Source organism: Podarcis filfolensis (genome assembly GCF_964270895.1).
Source record: "Podarcis filfolensis genome assembly, chromosome: 1".
NCBI lineage: Eukaryota > Metazoa > Chordata > Lepidosauria > Squamata > Lacertidae > Podarcis > Podarcis filfolensis.
Window position 1 is genome coordinate 73361501 of NC_139604.1, and position 27064 is coordinate 73388564.

Genomic DNA, 27064 nt, shown 5'->3' on the forward strand with positions numbered 1-27064 from the left:
CATGAATACCTATGTAAAATATAGAAATCTGGTAACACAAGTAGCAAGTCACGGAGAAAATTAGGGTGCAAGCACCATCAAGGTGGGAAACTGCTTCATGGCAAGAATTCAAGCAGGAGTGCTTACTCACTCAAGCAGCACCCCCCAAACCCCCCCACCCTTTATTGCAGTGTGATGGATCTTCAGGCAATGGATCCCCTGACAACTCTGTGTTTGAGGAGCGCTGAGATGAATGGGGGCAGTTCTGCATACTCAGTGGTAAAGTGAATGAACCTTGTACATGCTGAAAGGTACTGTTCTCTCTACAGTTGGTTCAATCACATCCTCCTGGCATTGAATTAAAGTACTGGAGCTGAATCCCCTGACAACTCCTAGTTCAGATTCCTATAGCATCACCACTGTAGCTGGACTGTAAGCAAAGGAGCCCAATGGCCTGAATGAAACCAACTAGCGGACAAATGTGTGTGTTTAATGAAACTGGGAGTAAGTCCCATTGGCATTATATCTTGAGTGAACATGCATTGGATTCATCAGCACTCAACCCTAGATAGAAAGGGTTTAGTGGAGCAGGTGGAGCTGCCTTACACCTGTAGCATTTCTCCTTCTCTCTCTGTTGCATTTACAATTTAACATAACAAGGCAGGAACACAGGAAGGTGCCTTGTACTGAGTCGGGCCATTGGGCCATCTAGCTCAGCACTGTCTATATGGAGCAGCAGCATTTCTCCAGGGTTTCAGACAGGGCTCTCTCCCAGACCTACCTGGAGATGCTAGGGCTTGAACCTGGGACCTTCTGCAAGTTAAACAGATGCTCTACCACTGAGCTGCAGGCCTTCCCCTAAGCCAGGCATAGGCAAACGCCACCCTCCAGCTGTTTTAGGACTACAACTGCCATAATCCCTGACCACTGGTCCTGTTAGCTAGGGATGATGGGAGTTGTATTCCCAAAACATTTGGAGGGCCGAGTTTGCCTATGCCTGCCCTAAGCCCTAAGGGTCTTGAATGGTCTTCTGGCTATACTTGGCTTGTAAAATGTGTCGGCACAGTTGTTTAATTGGGCAGGCACTCCACATGGACTCATTCATTCAAGATCTGACCACAACCGTGGTGTGGCAAGGACAACCTTTCTCTTTCCTGTCCAATGAGCTACCAGTTTGAGTGAGGCTCCTGGAGGGAAGAAGGCAGAGCTGTTGCTGCTGCTTAGTCTCCCACATGCCTATTGAGTGTGGTGTTGACTCTTCTGTACTTGGCAAATTTTCTGCTCTCTTGCATACACTGATGTTTGCCTGCCTTTGCACCATTTCTGATCCCTCTGGGCTACAGAGAAGCTAGGTTGTCCTCTTTCCTGTTTTGTCCTCTCCTCTGGAAAGCCCTACTAAGTTGGAGGAATCCCAGGCCGAAGCAACTGACCTACCAGTTTATCTAGCAACAGATTGGGATGCCTTGTTCTAAAGTGCAAGCAGGGGGTAAGTGCTGAGTGAACAAGCCCTTTCTTCAAAGTCAATCAAGGAAATTGGTTGTTTGGGAGTAAAGCATGAAAAAAACTTGTGTTGCGAATACATGAACAGATGGCTTGTTACTCATTTACAAGTTCATTAAAAAGAACCAAGTCGTGTAAGTGCGACAAAATAAAACCATATATGTGTGTTTCTAAGAAGCACATGAATTTACAGAAACAGTTTAGAATGCACATCAAACGGTGTCCTTTCACCACTATGAATGGGCCTTGAAACTCACAGTCCTTGCTTATGCAGTGTCTCTGACAGATCAATGGTAGAATAGTAGGGTCCCAGAATTCACAGTAGGCTGCCTCTGACATAGTGAATTCCCCTAAGAAATTCTCATATTGCATAAGAAAAATAATAAATCAGGCGGAAAACGCATCTCTTTGCCCACAGTTTCCCATTTTTATTTTTATAGTTTATTGGAGACATAAATGTGCTGAAATTATATTTTCAGTACAAGAAGTTATAAGTTCAACAGATACGTACTTAACAGTAAACAATTAAAGCTAACAATACAAGAATAAACTCTGCCTAAATAAGTACACACATGCATCTATACCATTTCATACTATAGCAGAAGCACCATGTTAACAACACAGAGAAGCCAGGCAGGGGTGTTGACAGATACTTAAAAGACTTGAGGGACAGTCCATGGCATAGGTGGATTTAGGGCAGAACAACTGGTTTGACCACACTGGGTGCTGAGCCAAGGAGCGCCATGGGGTGCTGCTACTATGGCATAAGTGAACTGAACAGAATAAAAGGTGAGGCAGGGGATGGGGTGGGTACTGAATTTTGGCCTCACACAGGGCACCGCTGAAATTTGAAAGACCGAAGTCTGCCCAGGCTCATTATACCAATTTGCGTAAAGTATACACATGCTAATTTTTATAAATAGGATGCAAATGTAGGCCAATTCAAGGCAACTTTTAGAGGGGGAAAATAACTATAGTCCTTACTGTCAGAGCTTACTGTGAGCTATGGGGAACCAACAGGATTTTGCCTCCTGGGCAAATTAAGGTGGTAGGTGGCTGGAGACTTAAAAAGGGAGAAAGGGTCGAGAGATCTGGAAATGACACAAAAGGCACAAAGTATCCCCCCTAACAGCATGCCTGAAGCAAGGGAACTTTCTTCTAGTTAAAGCTAGGGGTCTGTCCAGTGGGACCTCCTTAGTCTGCACTCTCTCACAGTTGATTCCAAGTGAAATTAAACTGATGTACCAACATAGATCCATAGATGGGGCTGCAGCTCTCTCTATAGATCACAGTCCTATACACACTTACCTAGGAGTAAGCCTCATTGAACTTAAATGGGGATTACTTCTAAGTAGACATGCATAGGATTGCACTGTTATATAACTTTAATAGGAAAGTGACCATGTCATACTGAACAAGCTAGTCAGTAGAGAAACTCTTAAATAACTCATGTAAGTTATTAAATGGATGCTAAAGAGAAGCTGCAGTTACAGTTAGGTAGCCATGTTGGTCTGCCGTAGTCGAAACAAACAAACAAACAAAATGATAAAAAAATCCTTCCAGTAGCATCTTAGAGACCAACTAAGTTTGTTATTGATATGAGTTTTCGTGTGCATGCACACTTCTTCAGATACAGCAATTTTTTTATTTTGTTTCGAAAGAGAAGCTGGTACTTGAAGAGAGAATTGGAAAGAGTGGAGGATGTATCGGGAGCAGACTGTGAAGGAGCTGTGCTTTGAAACACACAGGCAAAAACACTTTTTGCTTAAGATGCCACAATGAAGCCATTGAAGGTGAATGCAACAGGTTGTATTCTTTGCACACATACTTAAAAAAAGAAAAAGTTGGCAGGATAGTACAATCACATCTTATGCAGGGGTTCAGTTCCAAAAGTTCTGCATATACATGAAAATGTGTATACTCAAATCCTTGGAACCACCCCCATATGAGCAGCCCTAGCCTTCTGGAGCCAGAGCACTGAATGCCCCCCCCCCCCAAGCAAGGCATAGAGCTTTAAAGCTCTTTCTGTACCAGGTCTGCTTGGGTTACCCGGCACAAAAAGAGCTTCTAAGTTCTCTGCCTTGCATTTAACTTGGGCATTTTCAAGCGGCTGACCTTCAACCATGCAAGATTGAAATATCACAAGTTAAATGCTCATAAGATGCAACCGTACTGTAATATCTGCACACATTGCCCCTTTCCCCGACATTCATTACTGTACAGTTTTTGCAAGATGAGAAAGACAAGCCTCACTCGCTGATCTCGTATTTATCATACGAACAATAATTCGGGTCCAAGCCTCTCCGGGTGCAGTCGGTGACGTCAGTGTTGCAGGTTCCGCAGTGACATTCTGTTGCCACTGGGTAGGAATAAAATGATTCTTCGTGACCAGCACAGCCTGGGATCTTGATAGTTTCGTACACAACTGACTTGAATGTGCAGATGTTCTGGACATATCTCATTGCTAGGTTCTGATCAATTAGATCCTAATCATGACATAAAAAAGAGAGTCTGAATGTTAAATCCATATGCCACCAACGGCCTTTTAGTAGTGTTTAACCATGACTTTCTTTGATTTTGAAAAACCCTACCAAAATCCAAATTAAGGTGATTGATTATGTTCTTCCCTGACTTCAGTGATCTTTGGACAGCTTGTTAAACTAAAATCAATTCCTATTTTAAGACCTATCAAATCTGAAACATTTGTTACAAAACTAGCTGTCCTAGTTCTGTATCAAGTGGGTGACACTGCTCTATAACAAAATAGGAAACCATATCTAAACTGGAACAAATTCCTTTGTGTGCAGAATTTCTTCTTTGAGCAAACAATAAAGTGCTTACTGCCTTGAGCATAAGCTATGTTCACTGAGAATATAGAAGTCAACAACCTGTTCAATGCAATCTGATGCGGAAGCAGTCCTTAAATGTACACGTTACCTTCATGTGAACAAATCATACAAATGCATATACTTATTAACTTGTTGGCTCCTCACCTTTGTTAAGCAGTAGCCAGAGCACCATGTTGTGTTCACGCTGATGCAGAAACCACACTCTTCCTTCTCCAGTGCTATTGTGATATTGGACAGCTGGCAGTAATTGCAGCAAACAGTTTGCCAGAAAAGCAACGCGACAAAGAAATTAATCGGCTTCATCCTGTAGTGCAAAGCAGAGGGGTCCTGGAGTACACTGAGACTTACAATTCAACATATCTTTAGAAGCAGACAATATTACCATTCTTCCCATGCTTCCCATTCTTCCCATACAAAGGCAAGCTTTTAAAAAGAAAGGATAGTGGTACGTATGCATACATTCATAGAGTAAAGTCAGCAAAACAGTACTAAGGTTATTGTCAGAGGATAAGAGATTTGTTCAGCGGAATGAAGTCTTAATCCAGTTACACTTGAGAGAAAATAATGAAATAATGAAAAAAGGCATTTCTGCTGAATAGAAAGATATCTCAGTTGCTCTTACAAATAAGCTCTGGAAACTTTTACATTCTTAAAAAAACCCAAAAACCAAACAAAACAGAATAAATGTATTTAAAAAGGCAGAGAAGATTCCTTTTTAAATGGCTTTTTTTTAAAAAAAAAGTTCTACAGAGACCTTACCATTTCTGAAACAGTGTTAATTAAGAATCTGTTGAAAAGTTACCTGTCTTAGACTTGCCTTGCTGGAATTATGGTAGCTGTAAAGAGCGGAAAGCCTTCCGTTGCCCTTTTATACAAAATTAGATGCAACAGACACCTTGGAGGATTTGTGGGGTATTAAGACAACTGGCATCAGGTTACACCCTGATGAAAGAGAACAAATTTGTAGCCAGACGCGTGGGCGAAACCTTGCAAAATGAAGGCCATGGGTTTTACTGGTGTTTTTAATAGTACCTGTTTTAAAATGTCACCAGAAAGCCTTGGCTTGGGGCTGGTTTACGTATTGTACCAGGAGTCCTATTAGCAACGTCACTGGGCAGTTAGGAAATAACTAGACAAGGTCACAAAATGGATGGAGAGCTTTATACAGGTGTATCACTCTCCCATCTGCAGGGAATTCCTTTCTAATTTCCATGGTTTGCCCGTGATTAAAAGTGGTATGCATAAATGTAGGTTCCATCCTTAGTATGATTGCTAAAAAACAGATCTCATGCAAACAGCATTGAGCTAAAGAGACCAATAGGGTCTGTCTCAGTATCTTCTTATGTCTCAACAAAAATTTCCATCCAGGCTTCGAAAACATGGATCTTAAAATCAGTCAGGGGTGGGAACTTGTTCAACATGGTAGTCTGGATCAACAGCTGCCCCATGCCTTGTGGGCCACTCTGACAGGCATGTTGAACCACCTGTCTGTCAGCCGGCTGAACATCACCATGACATCAGCTGACCTCCCCCCCACATTTTGCCATGCAGTTTGAACTCAAGGTGTGCTACAAGTGAAGATCCCAGCCAATCCAAGCAGGGCTTGAAGTTACTGCTGAACTGATTGATGGTGACCTCAAGTCCTGCTTGGATCAGCTGCACTTCGACGTTCCTGACCGGAAACTCCAGAATGTAGCTCGTTCCAAAAGGAGGGGCCTTCGGCAATGTCTTTGTGCTGTTCTTTCAGCTTGGGCTTGGGAGGTTCCTCGGGAGGAACAATTTGCAGGGAGTGGGGGGTGGGGTCCCATTTGGTGGAAAATTAAAAGACTCTGAATACAAGCCCCACTTGTCAGGGAACAATCAGGAGTACATTTTAAGACTCCAAGTTGCTTCCTTAGCAGTCACATCTTTACTTGTCCGCACCCCACTTCAGTGGAAATATATATGAGGTGTGTATGGTCTATATTAAGGGACCCGGGTGGCGCTGTGGGCCTAGAACTTGCTGATCAGAAGGTCGGCGGTTCGAATCCCCTCGACGGGGTGAGCTCCCGTTGCTCGGTCCCAGCTCCTGCCAACCTAGCAGTTCGAAAGCATGCCAAAGTGCAAGTAGACAAATAGGTACCACTCGGGTGGGAAGGTAAACGGCGTTTCCGTGTGCTGCTCTGGTTCGCCAGAAGCGGCTTAGTCATGCTGGCCACATGACCCGGAAGCTGTACGCCGGCTCCCTCGGCCAATAAAGTGAGATGAGCGCCGCAATCCCGGAGTCGGTCATGACTGGACCTAATGGTCAGGGGTCCCTTTACCTTTTTATGGTCTATACTGAATTATGAATTATGGTGCTGGAGGAGACTCTTGAGAGTCCCATGGACTGCAAGAAGATCAAACCTATCCATTCTTAAGGAAATCAGCCCTGAGTGCTCACTGGAAGGACAGATCCTGAAGCTGAGGCTCTAATACTTTGGCCACCTCATGAGAAAAGAAGACTCCCTGGAAAAGACCCTGATGCTGGGAAAGATTGAGGGCACAAGGAGAAGGGGACGACAGAGGGCGAGATGGTTGGACAGTGTTCTCGAAGCTACCAGCATGAGTCTAACCAAGCTGCGGGAGGCAGTGGAAGACAGGAGTGCCTGGTGTGCTCTGGTCCATGGGGTCACAAAGAGTCGGACACAACTAAACAACAACAAATGGTCTATATTGATAAGATATGTTTGGACCACAGCCATCAATGCCAACAATTAAAAGGATGCCTTCCTAAATAAGAAAGCATCAGAAGCAATCCATTGAGAAGAACCCCTTGATACTGAAATGAAAGGGATTCCTCATAAGAGTGACTGAACAGAAGCCACGTCATAATGCTCTGCTTAAAAAATACCTAATTTATGAAGACAGAGGAAAGTAACGAAAACTAAACTGTCTTCTACCCCTGCCTCATAGCAGACCTCTGCAAAAGTATCTGCAAAATCCTGACACAATCTTCCGAGAAGTACTGGGCAGTCTGCCTGCTAGACAGAAGAACCCCACCAGGCTGCTGTTAAACAAAATGATGCAGAACAAGTGTGTGTGTTCATGAGATAACAAACGGACCCTTGTGTACACAAGGGGGAAGCTATAGCTAGTTCTAATATATGCTGGACTTGGTCAAGGGAATCATTCCATATCATACCTGTCAGGGAACTGCCATCGGAACTAGAGGAGGAGGCGAGGCTCCACAGCGATGCTGGAGAGGGGCCAAGCAGGGAGAGAGGCAGGTCTCCGGCTGGGGAAGAAAATCAGCACAACACCAGGGATAGAGGGGGGCCGATGGGGGAAGCAGAGAGGAGGCTCCAGGACTCTTCGCAGGAGACCAGCGAGGAGAGCACAGGTCCTCCGCTGCCCACACCCACCCTGCACAGAAGACTTCCGCGCAGGGAAAGTAGGCGGCGACTTGGCGTCAAAGAACTTCTTTGCTGGAAGAGGTTCAAGAAACACCCACTGACGGATTCTGCTAGTGACTGAACAGCCACAGAGTGGATGGCTGTCCAGACAGAAACGGTTTAACCAGGCAACCTAGCCCAGAGCGGCGGTAACTTACGCACGAGCAACCCCTAAAGCCATTACAATACCCTATGAGTCAAATGCAAAAAGGAGCTTGGGATGTTTTAACAAGAGCCATGGCTGAACTAAAAACTTCCACTTCTGCACTGGGCAACCTTGCCAATAGAGAAGTTTTAGATTACCACCAGTGCTACACAATTGTGGGTTATTTCTCACAATGCTTCAACAAAACTCTACACAGTGGCTAGTGTTCCAACCTGGCTCAACTTATACCCCTGCTGTTTTTCCAGACATAAAATTAAAGTGTGCTTAAACCTTTAAGCCACATTTGGATGTGTGGCTATGGAAGTCATTGCATGGCCCAGAGCCTTGTGGTGACAAGGCAGACTCGATCACGTTTGTAATTTTTTTTCCCAATTTGATCATTTATTTCTAAACCAGTTTCCCAAAGGGTTGAATGCAACATGTTGATGGGATGGGAAGGGGTGGGGGGAATAAAACCCTAGGGGTTGAAAAGGGAGCAAAATAAGTTTATAATTATAGTGTGAAAATTGTGTTAAGAAGTATGAGCCTCAGAAGTTAAGAAGTATGAGCATTGCCTATCATCAAGCAGACCATTTCCACATATTTACCAGTTAGCTGCATCTTTATAGCGCAAAAAAATCGCAGGTCAACATAAAGATGTTCCAGAAGGTCTATTTCTTGGCTTTCAGTTGATTTGCGTTGTTCAGTTGTATCTGTGTAAAATAGCCCTGCAGAGAATTGTGTTGCTAGAGTATCACGAAAACTCTATAAAGGTAGCAGTTGTTGCTCTTGGCTGATGAGGTGATCTCACAATGTCACATTGAGTTGACTAATCATAGAAGCTGTTGGATAAATCACCAGGCCTACTTCTTAATTGCTGGAAAGATTTGTTTCATGTTTAGTTGCAGTTTTGCAGCACATGTACAGCAATGCATTGTTTAAATCCATATAACCTTCATAATTTCCTACAATGGAAAAGGCTAGCAATGTGGATTCTGTCAGGGCTGCCAGCAGGGCACCTAATTAAACAAGCTTCTCTCAGTAATGGTTGGTGGAGGCCCAATTGGATATAGATGTCATTTAGAATAGTACATTCTTCAGAGCCATGGTGGATAAAAACCATGGTGGTTTAAAACATGTATTTCTTAGCTGGAAGTAAACCATCCCTGTCTTTGGTCATATCCATGTCATACATTTAAAGCACATTTATACTGTTGCCTGCCACCCCAATTTCCAAGCATTATGAGATTCCAGGGGTTCCAGGTGCTTAACTAGGGTTCATGCTTCCTTTTGGAAACAAGGCACAATAAATATTGTGGTGTCTATATGATATATGGTTTGTTTACACATCTACAACCTGAGCCTACAATAGAGGGGTTCACAGCATTAACACCCCAAGAGAATCTTGTTTCTTCCATTGCCACAGTCTTGGATGCAAACAGACATCAAGCATCGTAATCTGCCCCTCTGGCTTTCCAGCTTGCTACTTTACAGCAGGTGGTGCTGTGGTCTAAACCACAGAGCCTAGGGCTTGCCGATCAGAAGGTTGGTGGTTCGAATCCCTGCAACAGGGTGAGCCCCCATTGCTTGGTCCCAGCTCCTGCCAACCTAGCAGTTCCAAAGCACGTCAAAGTGCAAGTAGATAAATAGGTACTGCTCCAGTGGGAAGGTAAATGGCGTTTCCGTGCGCTGCTCTGGTTCGCCAGAAGTGGCTTAGTCATGCTGGCCACATGACCCGGAAGCTGTACACCGGCTCCCTCGGCCAATAAAGCGAGATGAGCGCTGCAACCCCAGAGTCGTCCGCGACTGGACCTAATGGTCAGGGGTCCCTTTACCTTTACCCTTTACTTTGCTTCTAGGTCACATCACTCGTAACTCTAACCTCTCAACTCTCAACTCTGACTTTATCTGTTGAGGGAAACCCATTTGCCGTCTCACAGGAGCCCTTTGATTCTTTGTTCTCTTAATGGCCCATCCTTCAGGCACAAGTCTGGCTATTTCCTGGAATTTGAAGGCTTGCTTAGCTTTTAACACTGGCTGTATCCAGGAATTAGAAAGGTCTGGCATCTATCTTAATACCCCAAGGCTTGATAATTCTAACACTTGCTGGGTCCAGGGATTATAGGCGTTCATGAAATACTACACAATGCAGTAAGGGTCCGAAGAAGTGCTCAACAATATGTTTGTGAAAGGCACAAAGTATCAAAACCTCCTTTGATGGCCATTGTGAAAGGCAGGTGTTTTTTTTTAAAGTGTATTGGTTAGGAATATGTCCTTTTCTGCTCAGCAGGATTCTCTCCCTCTCCCTACTCCCAACTCTTAATATTGACAGACCTGGTGGTGATACTTCTGTGTAGCTTTGACTATAACTTTTTAAGAATTGTGTCAGCATGTCACTATAGCTGAAGGTATTGTTAGATTTAAAATGCCTCCACATTCTTGTCTGTAATGCTATTAAATTGCACCACAACACCAGCTTTGACATCATTATTGGTGACAAAGTGATGAACCACAAGTTGTTTAAACAGACTGCTTACAGACTTGCTTAGAAACTATTTACCATTATCTGTCTGGAGCATTCCAGACTTCCTTCTATCATGTCTGAGGAAAAAAAATCATTAAATCTCCGAATGCTATTCTCTGCCTGTTTTGTGTTTTAGAGTGTCAAGAGACACAGCCCAGGCACATTCAGACAGGATGTCCATGTCTGTTACAATGCACTTGAAGTCCTTGTTGCCATTAGAAAACTTGCTGTGTTTCCACAAAATCAGCTGGCCATTGTGTGTGCACTCCATAAAAATATGGCCTTGCTTCTTTTAAAATGGATTTGGTGCAACTTGTAGGCATCCTAGTCTGAAAGTCATGTTTAGTTCTGATTTTTATGGCCTACTGACATCGGCCAAACCTATTTCTTCCAACCTCCCTTCTCCATGGCTTTTGAAACATCCTGTACAACACCTTGTGCCCAGTAGCGGTGTGTGCAGTGGGGTGGAGCTGACCCCCAAACACAGGGCTGGGGTGGCAGCAACATTTGGGCTGTGTGGGTTCGCTGGTGGCAGAGTTCCAGAATGGTTTAACAATTAATCCTTCTCTCCTGGGAACGAGGGGATTGTCTCTCGCTGTGGGGAATAGGGGTCTCCTAACAACTTTTGGCTTCCTTAACAAACTACAGTGCCCAGGATTCTTAGGGGGAAGCTATGCCCATTTAAAGCGGCACAATACTGTTTTATATTTGTTGTGTTGATGGGGCTGGTGCTGCAAGAGTGAGAGGTCTGTAGCTCATTTTGTGGAGCCCATATAATTTGGGACCTTAAGCCTACTGTTTCCTCTGTGGTTAAAAAAAAGCTAAGTACAGTATTTTCAAGACATTTCTCATCATCTTTGCTGGCTTGGCTTTGCCCAGCTTTCGCTGCAGTGCCACCGCTGCCCCCTGCACTACGCAATCACACTCCCTTATTACTGCTTGTGCACCCACAGCAGGGAGAGCCCACACAGCTGCTCCTAATCTCTGCTTCCAGGCAAAAGAGCTGCGATATGCTTCAATAGCCTTATTTCTGAGCAAGCGGTAAATACACACAGAGCCTTTTGTCTTGGAAACCTAATTGATACTAGGCTGCCTATTGTGTAAGGCTGCCGCATACTCTCAGGAATCAAATAATTCGCACCCCCACCTTTCTTCTGTAGTTCAGACCTCTCCCACTGCTTTTCACAGTGCTGTATTGCTTTACTATGAAAGACAGACAGATGCCGGTGCATTTAGTTTTCATTTACCCTTTCCTCACAGCAACATGGGTGCACTGTGCTCCTTCTCTGCAGTGTTGGCCCCCCTCTACACCATCCTTTCTAAGATCAATTAGGTTCCTCCCTAGAGAAACAAATGGTATATTTAAACTTGACACACAAGTTGAACATTTTTTATTGTTGAAACAAAATTTAAAAATTCCTTCCAATAGCACCTTAGAGACCAACTAAGTTTGTTATTGGTATGAGCTTTCGTGTGCATGCACATTTCTCCAGATACACTGAAACAGAAGTCACCAGACCCTTATATGTAGTTAGAGGGTGGGGAGGGGTATTACTCAGAAGGGTGGTGGGAATGGGTGATTGGCTGATAGGTGTGGCAAACCTGTTGACGACTGTTAAGGACTGCAATTGGTCTTACAGGAAAAAGCAAGGGGTGAGATGGCTAAAAATAGCTGTATCATGTATAATGAGATAAGAATCCAATGTCTCTATTCAGACCCAGGTCTCTCCATGGTTTTAAGTTTGGTAATAAGTTGCAATTCAGCAACTTCTCTTTCCAGTCTACAGTGGTACCTCGGGTTACATACGCTTCAGGTTACAGACACTGCTACCCCAGAAATATTACCTTGGGTTAAGAACTTTGCTTCAGGATGAGAACAGAAATCATGCTCCGGCAGCGCGGCGGCAGCAGGAGGCCCCATTAGCTAAAGTGGTGCAGTTCACAGGATAAAATCAGAACATAAAACCACAAAATACATAATCAAAATAAAAACAACAACAACCCAATAACCCCCCCCAACACATTTTAAAAGGGCATAGGGTGTCAATCAACACAGCTAAAAACAGTTCAAACACTAAAAACACACACACACACAAAAAAAAAATTTAAAAGAAGAAACAGCACTCTCTGCTGGGCAGTAGCAGTCCTTATGAAGCCTGTCAGGCCCCACCTTGGGCCCGGTGGAGAGAGGCAAGAGTGGGCCCTGAGGCTCTCAGCAGGGTGGTCATGAATTGCTGGAGCAACAGAGATACTTTGTACTGGTATATATTTGTATCTACAAACTGTATTGTGGATGGTGATTGATAAGAATCCCTCCTTCCCTAATACAGACCACTAAAACTAAAGATGAGAAAGTACAAGCCACTGTTGTACTGTGAGAGGAAGACAGTCAATTAGCAGTAGAGGCTTAGACAGTGCCAAGGTTAATGTGGATAGCTTTGCAAAACTTGTACCTCCATACAATGGCTGGCAGCAATCATTGGTTCCCACCTGGTTATGAGATTATTCTGAATAGAGTCACCTTTCCTAATTCTCTTTTTTTTAAAATACATATTTATTAAAGTTTTACAAAACAAAGAATTCATCATTTCAAAATGTATCATTTCCATACATAAAGCTCAAGAAAAACATGACAGAAAAAAAAAAAATGAAAGAAGAAAAATAGAAAAACAGAAAAAAGAAAAACACTCTTTCTTAAATTTATAAAGTTCCATGCCCCTCTGTCTTGACCTCCTCACATCCCCCTTTTTTGTGTTCCACTTTACTCCAATCAGATTCAGCAAATTCAAAACCTTGTTTCAACCATACTTAATATTATATTCTAATTATTATGTCCCCATTTTCCATTTATTTTAATCCGTACCTCATCTTATAAAATATGACATAATATTGTTCTGTTCATAACCCCTTATCCTTTTTTTCTTAGATTCTTCTTTTCACACACCTTTGGCCAAAGTCACACAAACCCTGTTGCTTTTACTTCCCACATCCTATTGACACTCCAAGATTTTACAGTGTTTTTGTAGATAGTCCTTAAACTTTTTCCAGTCCTGTTCCATCGATTCTTCTCCCTGGTCACGGATTCTACCAGTCATTTCAGCCATCTCCATGTAGTCTATCACTTGCGTCTGCCATTCCTCCACGGTGGGTAGATCCTGTGTCTTCCAATATTTAGCTAAAAGTATTCTTGCTGCTGTTGTTGCATACATAAAGAATGTTCTATCTTTCTTTGGCACCCATTGGCCAACTATGCCCAAGAGAAAGGCCTCTGGTTTCTTGGGGAAGGTACTTTTAAGTACTTTCTTAAGTTCATTATATATCATTTCCCAGTAAGCCTTAACTCTTGGGCAAGTCCACCAGAGGTGAAAGAATGTTCCCTCAGCTTCTTTACATTTCCAACATTTATTGTCAGGCAGGTGATAAATTTTAGCAAGCTTGACTGGGGTCATGTACCACCTGTAAATCATTTTCATAATGTTCTCCTTTAAGGCAATGCATGCCGTAAATTTCATACCGGTGGTCCACAACTGCTCCCAATCAGCAAACATAATATTATGACCTAGATCCTGCGCCCATTTGATCATTGCTGATTTGACCGTTTCATCCTGCGTGTTCCATTTCAACAGCAAGTTATACATCTTTGACAAAATCTTAGTTTTTGGTTCTAACAGTTCTGTTTCCAATTTCGATTTATCCACCTGGAAGCCAATTTTTCTATCCAAATTATAGGCACCTTTCCTAATTCTCACTAAATCTGTCATCTTAACTATTTCATTATATTCATGTGATTTACACACAGCAATTTTCCAGTCTTATTTTAATTTGGCTTCTCTGTTTTTATGGCTCTAGAAGGAAACCAAACTGCAATAGTTTTGAAATAGCTAGAAAAGCTAGCCACACTTTGTTGCAGTAGCAGGCTTGTAACTTTCATTTGTCATTCAGGTAGTGTAAGTGCAAAAGCCTGACACAAAGTAATGCAATATCATTGCCAAATTCTTCAAACTTCATATCAGCTTTAAGTTCTAAGTAGATTAAAAACCAACTGTCCTGGGATTCATTTTGAGGCCTTTGAGATTTATTATTGATTCATCGCTTCATGTTTTAGGCCTTGTTAAACGGATATATTTCTGGGTAAATTGAATAGTGCCTGCATTTGAAAACCGTTCCTCCCTGAAAATGTGACTGAGGGCATTTGCGTGGATGCACAGGGTGGAGTTGGTGAGAGGCTTTGTTAAATTCCCATGCAGTGCAGCAGAATGAAAGGTTCTTAGGCTAGATTTGGAACTCTATACAGTACAGTGGTACTTTGGTTCTCAAACTTCATCCGTTCCAGAAGCCCGTTCCAAAACCAAGGCACACTTTCCCATAGAAAGTAATGCAAAATGGATTAATCCATTCAAGACACTTAACCCCCCCCCCCAAAACAGCAATTTAACATGAATTTTACTATCTAACAAGACACTGATCCATAAAATGAAAGCAGTAAACAATGTATTGCAGTCACACAATCAATCAATCAATCAATCAGTAGCTGAACTGGGTTCCACACAGTCATAAAAAGAGCCAGTGGCGTAGCGTGGGGGGTGCAGGGGGGGCCGGCCGCACCGGGCGCAACATCTGGGGTTAGGGCAAATCCACGGGTTAGGGGGCGCAAATTACTTGCCTTGCCCCGGGTGCTGATAACCCACGCTACGCCACTGAAAAGAGCCACACAAAAAAACCCCATGCAAAATAAATAGCAAAAACAGACGGACCTCAATATAACACTAAAAAACGGAAGTGTGGCACTCAAATCGGAAGTGTAACACTCAAAATGGAGCACATTTGGCTTCTGAAAACAGTTTGCAAACCAGAACACTTCTGGGTTTGCAGAGTTTGCGTTCCAAGTTGTTTGAGTACCAAGGCGTTTGAGAACCAAGGTGCCACTATACTCAGGAGAACCAGGGTGGCTCAGAGTGTATGATTTAGGAGGAGAAAGCTCATCCGTGAAATTCATTGGGTGGTTTTCGGCAAGTGACTGTCTCTGAGCACAGGGTTGTGCTCTTCACAGTCTCGGGCGGTAAGGATGTAATGAGATAATTTAGGGCTGGCCCAGAATGTTTTGCTGCTTAAGGCAAAACAAAAAATGGATCCCACACCTAGCTGCCTCCTTTTCTGCGGCTGAAGCAGCTGGAGGTGGCCCAGGGAAGCTCCGATGTGCTGAAGGCAGTGGGGGAGAAAAATGGAGGCTGGAGAGGAGCAGGAAGATGTGGTGGAGGTGAAAGGTGACAAGTGCAGGAGGCAGCAAGAGGCATTCTTCTTGGAGCCCAGATCTGCTCCCCTTCCCAGCTGCCCACAGCCTATAGCCTGAGGCAACCACCTCACCACACTTTATGGGTCGGCCAGCCCTGGGATAACTCCATGTATGCAGCATTAAAATACAGAGCATTAATATACTGGTGCAATAAACACGCAAGTGTGGTGGTCATATTCGTGGTCACCTTTTGCGAAGCATGATGCTGCTTCATGGGAGCTGTAGGCCACATCGTTCCTCTTTGGAAAAGTATTGGATTGTATTCAGTGTAGCCCTAAGGCTAAGGTTGAATAAGGCTATCAGCTGAATACAGCCCATAATATTCCTTATGGTGTTCTTAAACTTCCTTCTACATTGGGTTGTGGGAGCCCACACTGGAGTGACGCATGAAGCTTACTCCAAAATAAAGCTTGCAGAAGTCAGTTGAACTTAATTAGAAGTAAACATATTGACTTGAGGTGCTAATAAGTGATCCTGCTGAATATGCCCTGGCCACGCTGTGGTAATTTGACCCATAGGTCTTACACAGTGGGCCTAAATGTGCCATCACTGCCACCTAGTGGGTGATTAAATTAGCATATTCAAACCCCTCTATGGCAGAAAGAGCGAGTGATGGTTCTGAAACTTGATCCAAACTTTGAATTTAGCACATACCGGTACTTCATATGTATAATGAGCCCCGACTTTAGAGTTTGATCCAACAAAATTTTACAGTTCCCTGAGCATTTGGCGTTGTTTAGCTGGTTCATCAATAAGAAGGTGGCAGCAGGAATGGGACAGGAGAAGAAAATACTGAAAAGACTGTTGAACTTAACAGTCCTGGGAGACCCTAGTTCAAATATTCATTAAAACACTGAGTGTTCTTGGATCTGCTACTGCCTCTCAGACTACCACACAGACCTGCTGTGGGTAAAGGTAAAAACAGTGGAGGAAGATTACTGAAGTAGGATCCTTGGGAAATTGGCAGGATAGAAATATTAATTGCAAACAATGCATTTGATTAATCTCAACATATTAATGTATATTAAGAATAACGTTTATTTATTTATTCATGCAACTATTTCTGTACCCCCATACCATAATGTATCAGGGCGGTGTACATTGTTAAAACTTAAAACACCACTTAGATAAAAATATAAATGCAAATAACTTGCCATGTGGCAATGAAATGTGCTCTGTGGGGGGCGAGGGACCCGCCAGAATATATTGTGGATAGGGCAGGAGAGAGAGGGAAGCCCTGCTGCACGTGCAGAAGTTGTTCTGCTCACACAGAGCACTACTTCGCATTATGCTGAATACAACCCTGCATTGCAACGAAACAATGGAACTCAATGTGGTTTGCCACATCTCAATAGGACCATCATGCCGTCACTGTAGCTATGCCACTACTGAGCTGGGCAACAGAGAGAAATCAACATGTAAAATGTTTTCTGGATGGAAAACATGTGACTTAATTATGTCTGCCTCTTTGTTATGCCTTTTCATAAAAAAAGTGTTATGTACTGAAGTTCTCACCCTGGGCCAGCAGGGGGATACTGTAAATAGTTATGCAAATAAGGGATCGAAAGTGACGTTCAGTGATTGGATAGTTTTAGAAAATTGTTAAAGTTACATTGTACTGGCGCTCTATATAAGCAGGCTGACTGAACCCTTCAGTTCAGTTCTGTCCTGGCCTGTGAATAAACAAGAGCTGTTTGAAGAATCGCTGTGTCGTCTGATATGTTCACCCACAACTTAACAAAAAGTAATCAGGACATTCATACCTGTCTGCTTCCCAAATGGGAAACCCAGGCCTGCTACTGATAATGGGGGTGATTTAACAGCTTCAGTGAATGGCACCCCCTTTGGAAATCAGTGTGCAGGATGCTCAGTGCAATGGTTTTCCTCCATGGAGAAATGCACAATGAAACTGTAATAACAGAATGTAAACTTCCTGTGGAATTCCAAGGAAAGAACCTTGGGTGGAGCAGGGAGTAATATAACTGTGTGTTTACAAACCTTTGTGAATATTAATCTTAGGAGCATAATTCTATGAAGGCTGATTATTATTGTGTCAGAACTGGTCCAATTGTATTCACTGTTAATGGTTTTTGTGCAAACATGTTTAGGGTCATGATGTAAGAAGATTTTGTTTGAGGCTGTAGGATTATTCCCTATAGTAATGGCCAGCAGTGAGATTCCATAGATTTTGGGCTGCTTGGGAAGACTGTATCTGATCTTTGTCTGATTGTGCAGATTAGGGTGACCAGATGCAAAAGAGGACAGCGTTCCGGCATTTTTATTCATTTTGTAAAAAAGTGAATGTTCAGAACTTCTAATCCTGAAAAATAAATCTCTTTTTCTACACGATTCTTAAATGTATAAGATGGGAGCCCTGCTCATTTTGATATATTGCCAACCCTTGTGTACCAGTGTCTTCAGCTCACATTTCAGGAGGAAGTGATGCGTGCAACAACTAGAAAACAATCTGACAACCAAGGTGGATTCAGACAACCAGGACTGGAACCAAACAATAGCATACCCTCCAAAATTTAACCAATGAAAATAGGTACGTCCCATTCCATAATGATAATTTTACTATTTATACCCCGCACATCTTACTGGGTTGCCCCAGCAACTTTGGGCAGCTTCCAACATATATAAAAACATAACAAAACATTAAACATTAAAAAAACCTTCCCTATACAGGATTGCCTTCAGACGGCTCAGGGGTCGGATAACTCCATACCCCCCAACATTTCTCCAATAAAAATAGGGACATCCTAAGGAAAAGTGGAACATTCTGGGATCAAATCAGAAACCGGGATGGCTTCTCTAAATCAGGGACATCCCTGGAAAACAGGAACATTTGGAGGGTCTGCAAGAGCTATCTAAATGCCAACAGCTTGGAACCTGTGCTACACATGGAAAAGTTCCCAAACACACAATTAAGCCCTGCTTTTCAATCTAGTTCCTGCAGCAAGAGATGCCTGCCTCACATTTTTTGGCACGACTTTTTGTTGATCCAATTTCAAGGTTTGGTGGAATCCACAAATATACAGACCCCTCCTCATACCATTTTGGAACACAAGAATAGCTCTGCTGAAGCGGGACCAAACTCCTCTCTCATCTGGCATAACGTTTCCCACAGTGACCAGCCAGATGCTTCTAGCAAGTCCACAAGCTACTGCCCATTTGCGAACAATAGTCCTCTCCCGCTGCTGTTCTCCAGTGACTAGATTTCAAACTGCCTCTCTTCCTGGGGGGTAGCATGAAGCCATCATGCCTAGTCACTATTGATAGCCTTATCCTCTATGTATATGTCTAATCCCCCTTTAAAGCCATCCACAGTGGCAGCCATCACCACATTTTGTATTCTGCACACTTCTGTTTCTGTCTACTTATTTTCTCCTGGGATTCCACCGGGTAAAAGAATTCATTTATCTGGATATTCTCCTCATATCCTTTTTTCTGGGGTGGTGGGGGTGGTGGGGGTGGTGGGGGCGGGCGGTTGGTCTAGCCCAGGAGTTTTTCTTCCTTAACGTCACTCTGAATCCTAGCAAGCATTGTTCCTTCTGCAATGAAAAATAACCGTTTAATTTGTTTGCTAGGCTCCTCAGTAAGCTTCCTGCACTAATGCAACCAAACCTGGACAAATAGTAAATGACATATCTCCACAAAAAAGCTGTAGAGAATCTGGGCTAAATGGAGCAATATTCCCACATCCTAATGAAGACATTAATTCAGGATTTCACAGTAGAAAAGTCACGGGAAGCGAAGCAAAAGAAGGCAACCCACATGCTATGTTTTTGATTAACATGGGCACCGACCAGAACTCATGTCAGGTCTTGTTTCAAAACAGTTTTACTTGAGACTACAGCCTTTCAGAAAAGATAAATTACATTTCCCGAAAAGTGTCAAGATTAATGAATTCATTATCATTCTTTAAAAATAAAAAAGCACATTTCCTTTGGTAGGAAGAATTCCTGGAGGCTTACTGTGTTTTGCAATATTTGAGTTTATTTACAAATATACAGGTTGAGCATGGGTAGAAGCACACAGCTGAAACACACCGACAAAGCAAGCTTTGCAGCCTCATATCAGATCTCCAAAGAGGGTGGCTCTTTAGCCCCCTTTGCTGTTAGTTTATACAGCTTCAAAAAGTCAGCTCAGCCCACTCTTTCTATCTCTTCCCTCACTCCAATAGCAATCTGTGTCACAAAACGCTTCTATTGTTCTCCATAAGGGAAAGCCAGTGTAGCACCCTTCACATTCAGTGGACTACAACTCCAATCATTCCTGATCATTAATCGTGTTGGTTGTATGGGAGTTGTAGTCCAAAAAAACCTAGAGCTCACCACAGGAGTTACCCACGGCTTTCTACTCACACTTAGGGGGTCCATGTGCCCCGCTTTACGGAGGGCAGTCCTCCATTTGAAGAGTTGTCAGTCATCTGCTTGAGAGAGTCCTTTCCCACTTAAAGAACTGTAAGAAAGGAGAGCAGTGGCTTTGATGTTGTCCATATCACTGTTTCCCTTTTTCCTTAATACTGCACACACAGCTGCTGTGTGTGTGTGTGACCAGCAGGTAACACAGCAAATTGTTCCTGTTTCCTTCTAGAACTCCTGTTGCTCTTGCTCAGAGCCAATAAGCATTGCGGGTCCAGGCATCATGCTCCCCAGTCCCCAACCCTAGATAAATAAAAGACCACTAAGACTGGTTTGGATTGAAATAGGCCACAACTTTATTGAAAACAGATGAAAGAAGTTTGGCTTGGGCATGGGGCAATCAAAATACTTCGGGCCCGCCCACCGGAAGTCATGCGTGGTCAAGCCACGTTCCTAAGACTTATGTACATCACATAGGGTGACTGCTGCAGGGACCACTATTTGGGGGAGTGCCTTTGGCCCTGGCCCCGCCTGGGCACACAGACATGACCCCTCCCCCTGGATCCCTTTAATGGGATCCCCAGTGTTTGGAGGGGCAGGCGGAGATTACAACCTCCCCTCCATCCAAGACAAAGGATTGCCCCAGAGCTAACAAGCATTCCCCAATCCCTGCTGGGATCCATTAGGGGGCAAACACAGGGTTATTTGGCATGCTTCCTCTCAGAGACATGTATGGCTTTTAGCAGAAAGTGGGAAAATCCACACTCTATCCAATCCGCTTGTGCTACAGTTACAATTTTTTTAAAGGCCTGAGTTTCTAGCTCTCATCGACTCAGTGATATTGGGAAAAGGGAACATTTGATTTGACAATAGAAAGAGGCAAGTAAAAACTTATCATTTTATACCATGATGAATTGCTGTAACAGTTTTGAAACTAACCATTTTATTGTGGCATCAATGCAGGCAAGAGCCCTCTTCGTCAAGTGCACCATTATAGGAAAGCATCCGTTTTATATTGGAATTATAGATGAGCAGACACTAAAGGAATTGCTGTATTCTCTGGGCAACTGTTCCCTCTGTCCAATTCTGGGCAGACAGGAATCTCAAACTCAGAGCTATCATTTATTCCTCCCCGTCCTCAAATTTTGCTGTTATCTTTGACATTTTCTGCTTGATGCCCCCTTTTCTTTGTTAAACCCTGTGAATCAATGGGCAACATCTAGCTGCAAGATAAGACTGTGATCTTCATGCCACTTCAGATTCTTAATTTCCTGCCCGAATTACCTCTTTATCAAATTTTCACATTGGCCCTGCAGCTGTCATCCAAATTAAATACATGTGCTTTCTAATCATGTGATGGCATTCTGGGAATAAGAAGAATACTCGCATAACAACACCTGTCAGATGTGGAGGATGTGTTGAAAAGCCTTGCCTGAAGCCACAGAACAACACCCTTTAGGCAAATCTCAGAAATGCCCTCTTTGTCTAAAATCGCACGTCGCCCTATTAACAGTGGCATGCTCTGGGAAAAAGCGCTCTTCTTTCTGTTCAACATATTGGTCCTCTTAATGTTTTAAGAGACCTTCCAGATCAAGTGAAAATGACTACAAACTTACTGTCAAATAGCAAAGAGAGATGGGGCAAAGATTCCCGAAGGCTTTCACTGGTTGATTTGAGAACACTGAATGTTTTTAGGGGTACATCTATGCTACAAATGGATTTCAGCATTATAGTAGTCTAATTGTTTGTTTATTTATATAAACACTTGTCATTTGCTTTTTACGTCCCATCAGGACCTCCATGGGTCTTCACAATAGTAAAAACACAACATTCAAGAACATTGAAACCAGTACAGAAACAATGATATCGAACCCCAAAGCCAGCAAAAGTTAAAACATACAGTTATAATCCATTAAACGCCTGGTGAAATAACAACATTTCTTCCTCTTGGGAGGGAAAGATCAGTTTTAAGTCTTATTCTTTATGAATTGTGGTGTTGAATAACTGCAAATCACCGTGAGCCAATAAATTGGAGCCAGAATGCTCAAAGGACAAGTGAAGCAATGATATAGGATGGTGAAGCTGCAGGGTTTGGGGGTTTCAAAGGAGACAGGTGGAAATAAATTCACATATGGAATTGATAATACCTTGAGGACCAGCTCTGGACACTAATGATATGTGGAAATGCGGGAGAAAGTCAATATTGTCCAAATGGGAACTTGTGCATCTCTCCCCATGGGAAATGTGCATCATATGCTTCTCTTTGCAGGGAAGATGCACACGTCCACACTTCAGGTGTTAATGAGATGTGCGAATAGGGGAAACGCAACGTGAAAGCTGGCAATTAAACAGAAGGGGTTGTACAGTGCCTAGCCCCTGCTGGCGCTAAATAAAAGTTAAACAGTAGCAGCAGTAGCAGCAGTAGCAGCAGTAGCAGCAGTAGCAGCAGCGTTCTTCCAGTTTTAAATATATAACTGCAAGCTCATTTATCATGAGAGCTAGGGAGAACATCTACAATTCAGAAATGGTGTTTTATACAGGGTGAGGCTGTCATAAAGAACAAACAATGACTTCAGATTATCAGCAGCCTATGAGAAATCACCTTAATGCATGTAAAACCATTACTGTAGCTTGTCAAATTCAGTAGTGTCACAAAGTATCCTACAGTTTCCTATGTTTTGGGCAGTGGTTGTCCTTATATTTCTATCTGGGATTCCTTGCTTTGGATCATATACAGTGGTACCTCGGTCTATGAACAGCTCTGTTAACGAACTACATATTCGTTATACAAACTCTGCAACCGGAAGTAGGTGTTCTGGTTAGTGAACTTTACATCGGTCTACGAATGGAAGCCGAACAGTGGAAGGGCATTGCCAGCGGGAGGCCTCAGAAGGGAAAGCGCGCCTCAGTTTAAGAACGGCTTTGGTTTAAGAACGGACTTCCGGAACAGATTAAGCTCGTAAACCGAGGTACCACTGTACTTTGTTTCATAGGCTGGCTGAGTGGCTGCATGTCCTGCCCTCCCACTATGCACACAGAGTAATGTGAGGCAGGTACTCCATGTGGAGCACCAACATTCAAAGGATAATTGTGTGACTTCCCTGCAAAAGTGCTGGAAGAAGAGACTGTGCAAATTTAGTTTATTGCCAGTGCATGCTTCTCTAAGGAGTACCCATTTCACATGTTAAATTATGTTGTAGTGTGGGGACGACGACTCAGGTCTACTTTTCACCACATGACTAGGCTTGCCTTAACTAGGACTGTGACCTCAGTACAGGGGTTGCCAACCCCTTTGGTCCAGTGGGCACATTTAGAATTTGGAGAGGTGTTGTGGTCCCTGTCACAAAATGGTTCCCGTGAGGGCATGGCATATCACAAAATGGATGCATGGGACATGGCATAACACAAAATGAATATTTACTTAGACCTTTTGTGGGTGTTATAAGAGATACCAGAGGTCACACTGGAGCCTGCAGGTACCACATTGGCAGTCCCTGACTTAATGTAAACAGCTGAGATAAGTACCACCCAACCAGCTTAAGGTATTCAGCATTTTTCATCCTGCATCAAAAGAGCAATTATGTGAGAGAACATTTTTGCCATCCACAGTGAAACATGCATCTGATTTTTTTTTTACTTGCCCACCGTTGCCATTACCTGTTTTTTGAATTCACAGAGATTATTTTAAGTCTAGAATGACCTACTTAGCTGAAAAGAGGTCTAATTGATTATAATATTTTTAAAATGTTTTTATCTGCCAAATATAGATTATTCCTCTTTCAGAGACAACAAACATACTGGAAATCATTATTGCACCTACTAAGACACTTGGTGCAGTAATGTCTGGAGACACAGATATTGTTTCTGTTAAATAGAAAATGCAATCACAGGACATCACCAGGGCTCGCATATTCAAATGAAAAGCTATGCTTTAGTTCTTAAAGAGAATAACGACGTAGCTAAAGGAGATCCTGAATTCCCAAGCTAAATTCCCACTGAGAAGTGAAAGCAGGCTTAGGAGAGGTTTATCTATTTATTACAAGCCACAGTTTAAGCCACAATTATGGTACCAAGTGTTCATCAGAAAAATGGCTTCTAAAAACTACATGTTCGAGGGCAAATATATCCCCCAATGTGATGTATTAAACAGGGTTTACATCCATAAATGTATTTGCCATATTTGCAATTTGCCCTTCCTCAAGGGTACATACACTGGGTAATCTCTCACTGTTATCCTAAGCTTAGCTGCACTTTATGACCATCATGTCAATGCCGTTAAAAAGGCATTGCCTTGGTGAGTTTTTATTTTCCTTGGTGTAAAATCCAAAAGTCCCCAACATATCATGCATCACAGCAGCCTTATCCCTTTTCTCCACGTCCACCAGCATAAGATAATAGAGAGATGGAATAACGAGTCTGTTCCACCCTGTTTTGGTCCATGAACATCTCAAATTATCTCCTACCCAGTTTCTGGTTAGATTTTTAAGGATAAATCCAGGAAAATTCTAAAAGATCCTCATATTAAAAAATTAACACCCCCCCCCCAAAGCCACACCCCCAACACAAATTACTCTGTAAACTATGGCATCACCACATCAGATAAAAAAATATTTTTAATGGTGCAGGAAGCTACAACAGTCCACTTCCTATCTAATTCTATGTACTGTTGGGGGACAGACATTTTGTTGTATGTGCAATGGCCCCTTGTGCATAGAATTAAACAGGAAGTGATGTGCCACAGCTTCCTGCACCATTAAAAAAACACCTTCTTATGCTATTTGGTAGTGGTTAGAAGCAGGGAAAGGGGAACCAGAATAGCCTCAGTATACCTTATAAGCAGAATAGTCAGACCAGTCCTCATAAAGGTTTGTAGATGTGTAACTAAACTGCAGATCTACAGCTCTTCCCAAATACTAGTTCTTTGAGACGAATGAGGGAGGGATGTTCATTGAAAAATCTGGCCTTTATCACAATTCTCTGCTTTTTCCCAGAAGTAACTAATGCCAGGATGAGGATGCAACATGTGTGGTGTTTTCTTACACATTACAATGGAAAAAAGAGCTAACTCACTACAACAATGTTGTTGTCACTGACATTCCTACAGCAAGTGTAACATGTATTATTATTATTATTATTATTATTATCAGCAACAGCCTGCCTTTTTCTGTGATGGGATTCAAGGTGGCTTACAGAGAAAAACAATCATTTAAAAACAATGAAATATTCATACAATTGAAACCATATACCTATATAAAATCTGTGTAAAAAATACACATGATTACAATAAAAACAGCATTAAAAGCAATCAGTTCCCAAAAGCCTGGTCTTCACCTGCCCGTGGAAGGACAACAAGGAGGAAGCCAGTCTAGCTTCCCCAGGGAGGGAGTTCCAAAGTCTGGGAGCAGCCACTGAGAAGGCCATTTTCTGTGTCCCCACCAAGAGTGCCTATGAGAGTGGTAGGACCAAGAGAAGGGCATCCCTGGAATATCTCAAAACCTGAGCAGCTTTGTATTAGGGAAGACGGTCTTTCAGATAGCTTGGACCGAAGTCGCGTGGGCTTTATAGGCCGCAACCGGCACACATAGCCTGACTCTTAGTTGAACAGAAGCCCCATTAAAAATCAACAGGACTCACTTCAAAGGCAATGTGTTCTGGACTGTGGTGTCTATGAGTTCCCTGCTGAGTTTGGCAGATGTTTTCTGATGCTGCTGACATTGCTTCAAGAGGCCTTGCTGCTGACAACAACTTTTGATAATGTTTATGGCTGCAGTAATGTATTCTTCTTTCTGCTTCCCTTTCCCCACTTGGTAGCTGACTTTGCACTATACCATGGGAGTCTTTGGATTAGGCTACCTATTTTGAGTCATTAAAAGTAACAACACACCTTGCTGTGCCTTGGCTAAAACTGAAAGACTCTGGACTGAGTTAATGCGCTTGCCGTCTCCCACAACATGCAATGGCAGGCCACAAACTTGCTGGCTTTCAACTTGGATAGTTTTCAAAATTGACTGAGCAAATCCATATAGAATAAGGTGTGAGAACAGGATGCTGGGTGGGGTGCCAACTTGAACAAAATGTGTGTGTGGGGGAAAGCCCGGGTAAGCCCCACCTCACAAAATTGATCACAAGACACATGAATCATTTGAATGGCAATGTGCATCAACTTGGGGAGCAGCCCCCTCAAATATTTTATTGGGGCCCCCCAAAGGCACCTCAGCCCCATGGCGTTGGCTCCTATGAAGCTGAACTAGATAGGCCTTTGGCCTCATCCAGTAGGTCTGTTCTTGTAGTCACGCAGTCGTCATCAGAAATATACAATAAGCTTTGAGCAATCACACTAAAAACCTATGGAAAACATTATGAGGGCCAACTAAATAATTGCATTACATTTATGGAGACCATTCAGACGCCACCCAAAGTTAAAATCTGGGAAGAGTTATACTGGGCTGTAGTGCACTTGGTCTGATCGCAATATATTCCATATGTCTTCCTTAGTTGCCATCATGAGTTTCTTATTAAGAAGGTATCCTCAGCTCTTCCTCAGTAGCCAATACAAGGCACTTTTCAGCTTTAGTACCTTTGGTGTGCTTTCTCATGGCAGTCTTCCGATTCTAACATTTTGACTATAACAAAATCCGCAGCCAGCAGCATACGGCGGTTTGAACTCAATGCATTGGCAGAGATAACATTAGAATATCAGCATCGATTCCCATTGGCGTAAAGGGAAATCCTTCTTCAAAGACCCAACTGATGTCAGCATACATATTTTACCTCTTCCTATTGAAGGTAGATTTTGGGGTAGGGTTTTTTTTGGCTATAGGCATTGACGTCAAATCACCAATGCTCAACTCTGTGTCCAATTTTGGCCTTTGGGGAACTGAAAGGAGCCCAGACATTCTTGTCATACAGGAAGCATGTATATCCTTGATACAAGAGTAGCATTTCTGCGGTATGTCCGTAAATTGTTCCATTTGATCGCTCCTTGGAGGATATA

The 27064-nt window shown here is 42.9% G+C and overlaps 1 protein-coding gene across 1 annotated transcript; it reads right to left on the reverse strand.

Moving 5' to 3' along the window:
* Window positions 1-2971: 2971 nt before the first annotated feature.
* On the reverse strand, window positions 2972-20206 carry FSHB (follicle stimulating hormone subunit beta). The gene is made up of 3 exons (XM_083600437.1): window positions 20071-20206; window positions 4473-4632; window positions 2972-3965 (listed from the first exon to the last, which is right to left on the reverse strand). Exons 2-3 carry the CDS (start codon window positions 4629-4631, stop codon window positions 3729-3731), a joined length of 396 nt encoding a protein of 131 aa, XP_083456563.1. The 5' UTR covers window position 4632; window positions 20071-20206; the 3' UTR covers window positions 2972-3728.
* Between the last annotated feature and the right edge of the window lie 6858 nt (window positions 20207-27064).

What these genes read in the sequence shown, in the direction of transcription:
- FSHB (XM_083600437.1), bottom strand. Translation starts at nt 4,631, where the DNA reads ATGAAGCCGATTAATTTCTTTGTCGCGTTGCTTTTCTGGCAAACTGTT. An exon ending in CTGGCTACTGCTTAACAAAG is followed by an intron (nt 3,966 to 4,472) that starts GTGAGGAGCCAA and finishes TGTCATGATTAG; the next exon opens with GATCTAATTGATCAGAACCT.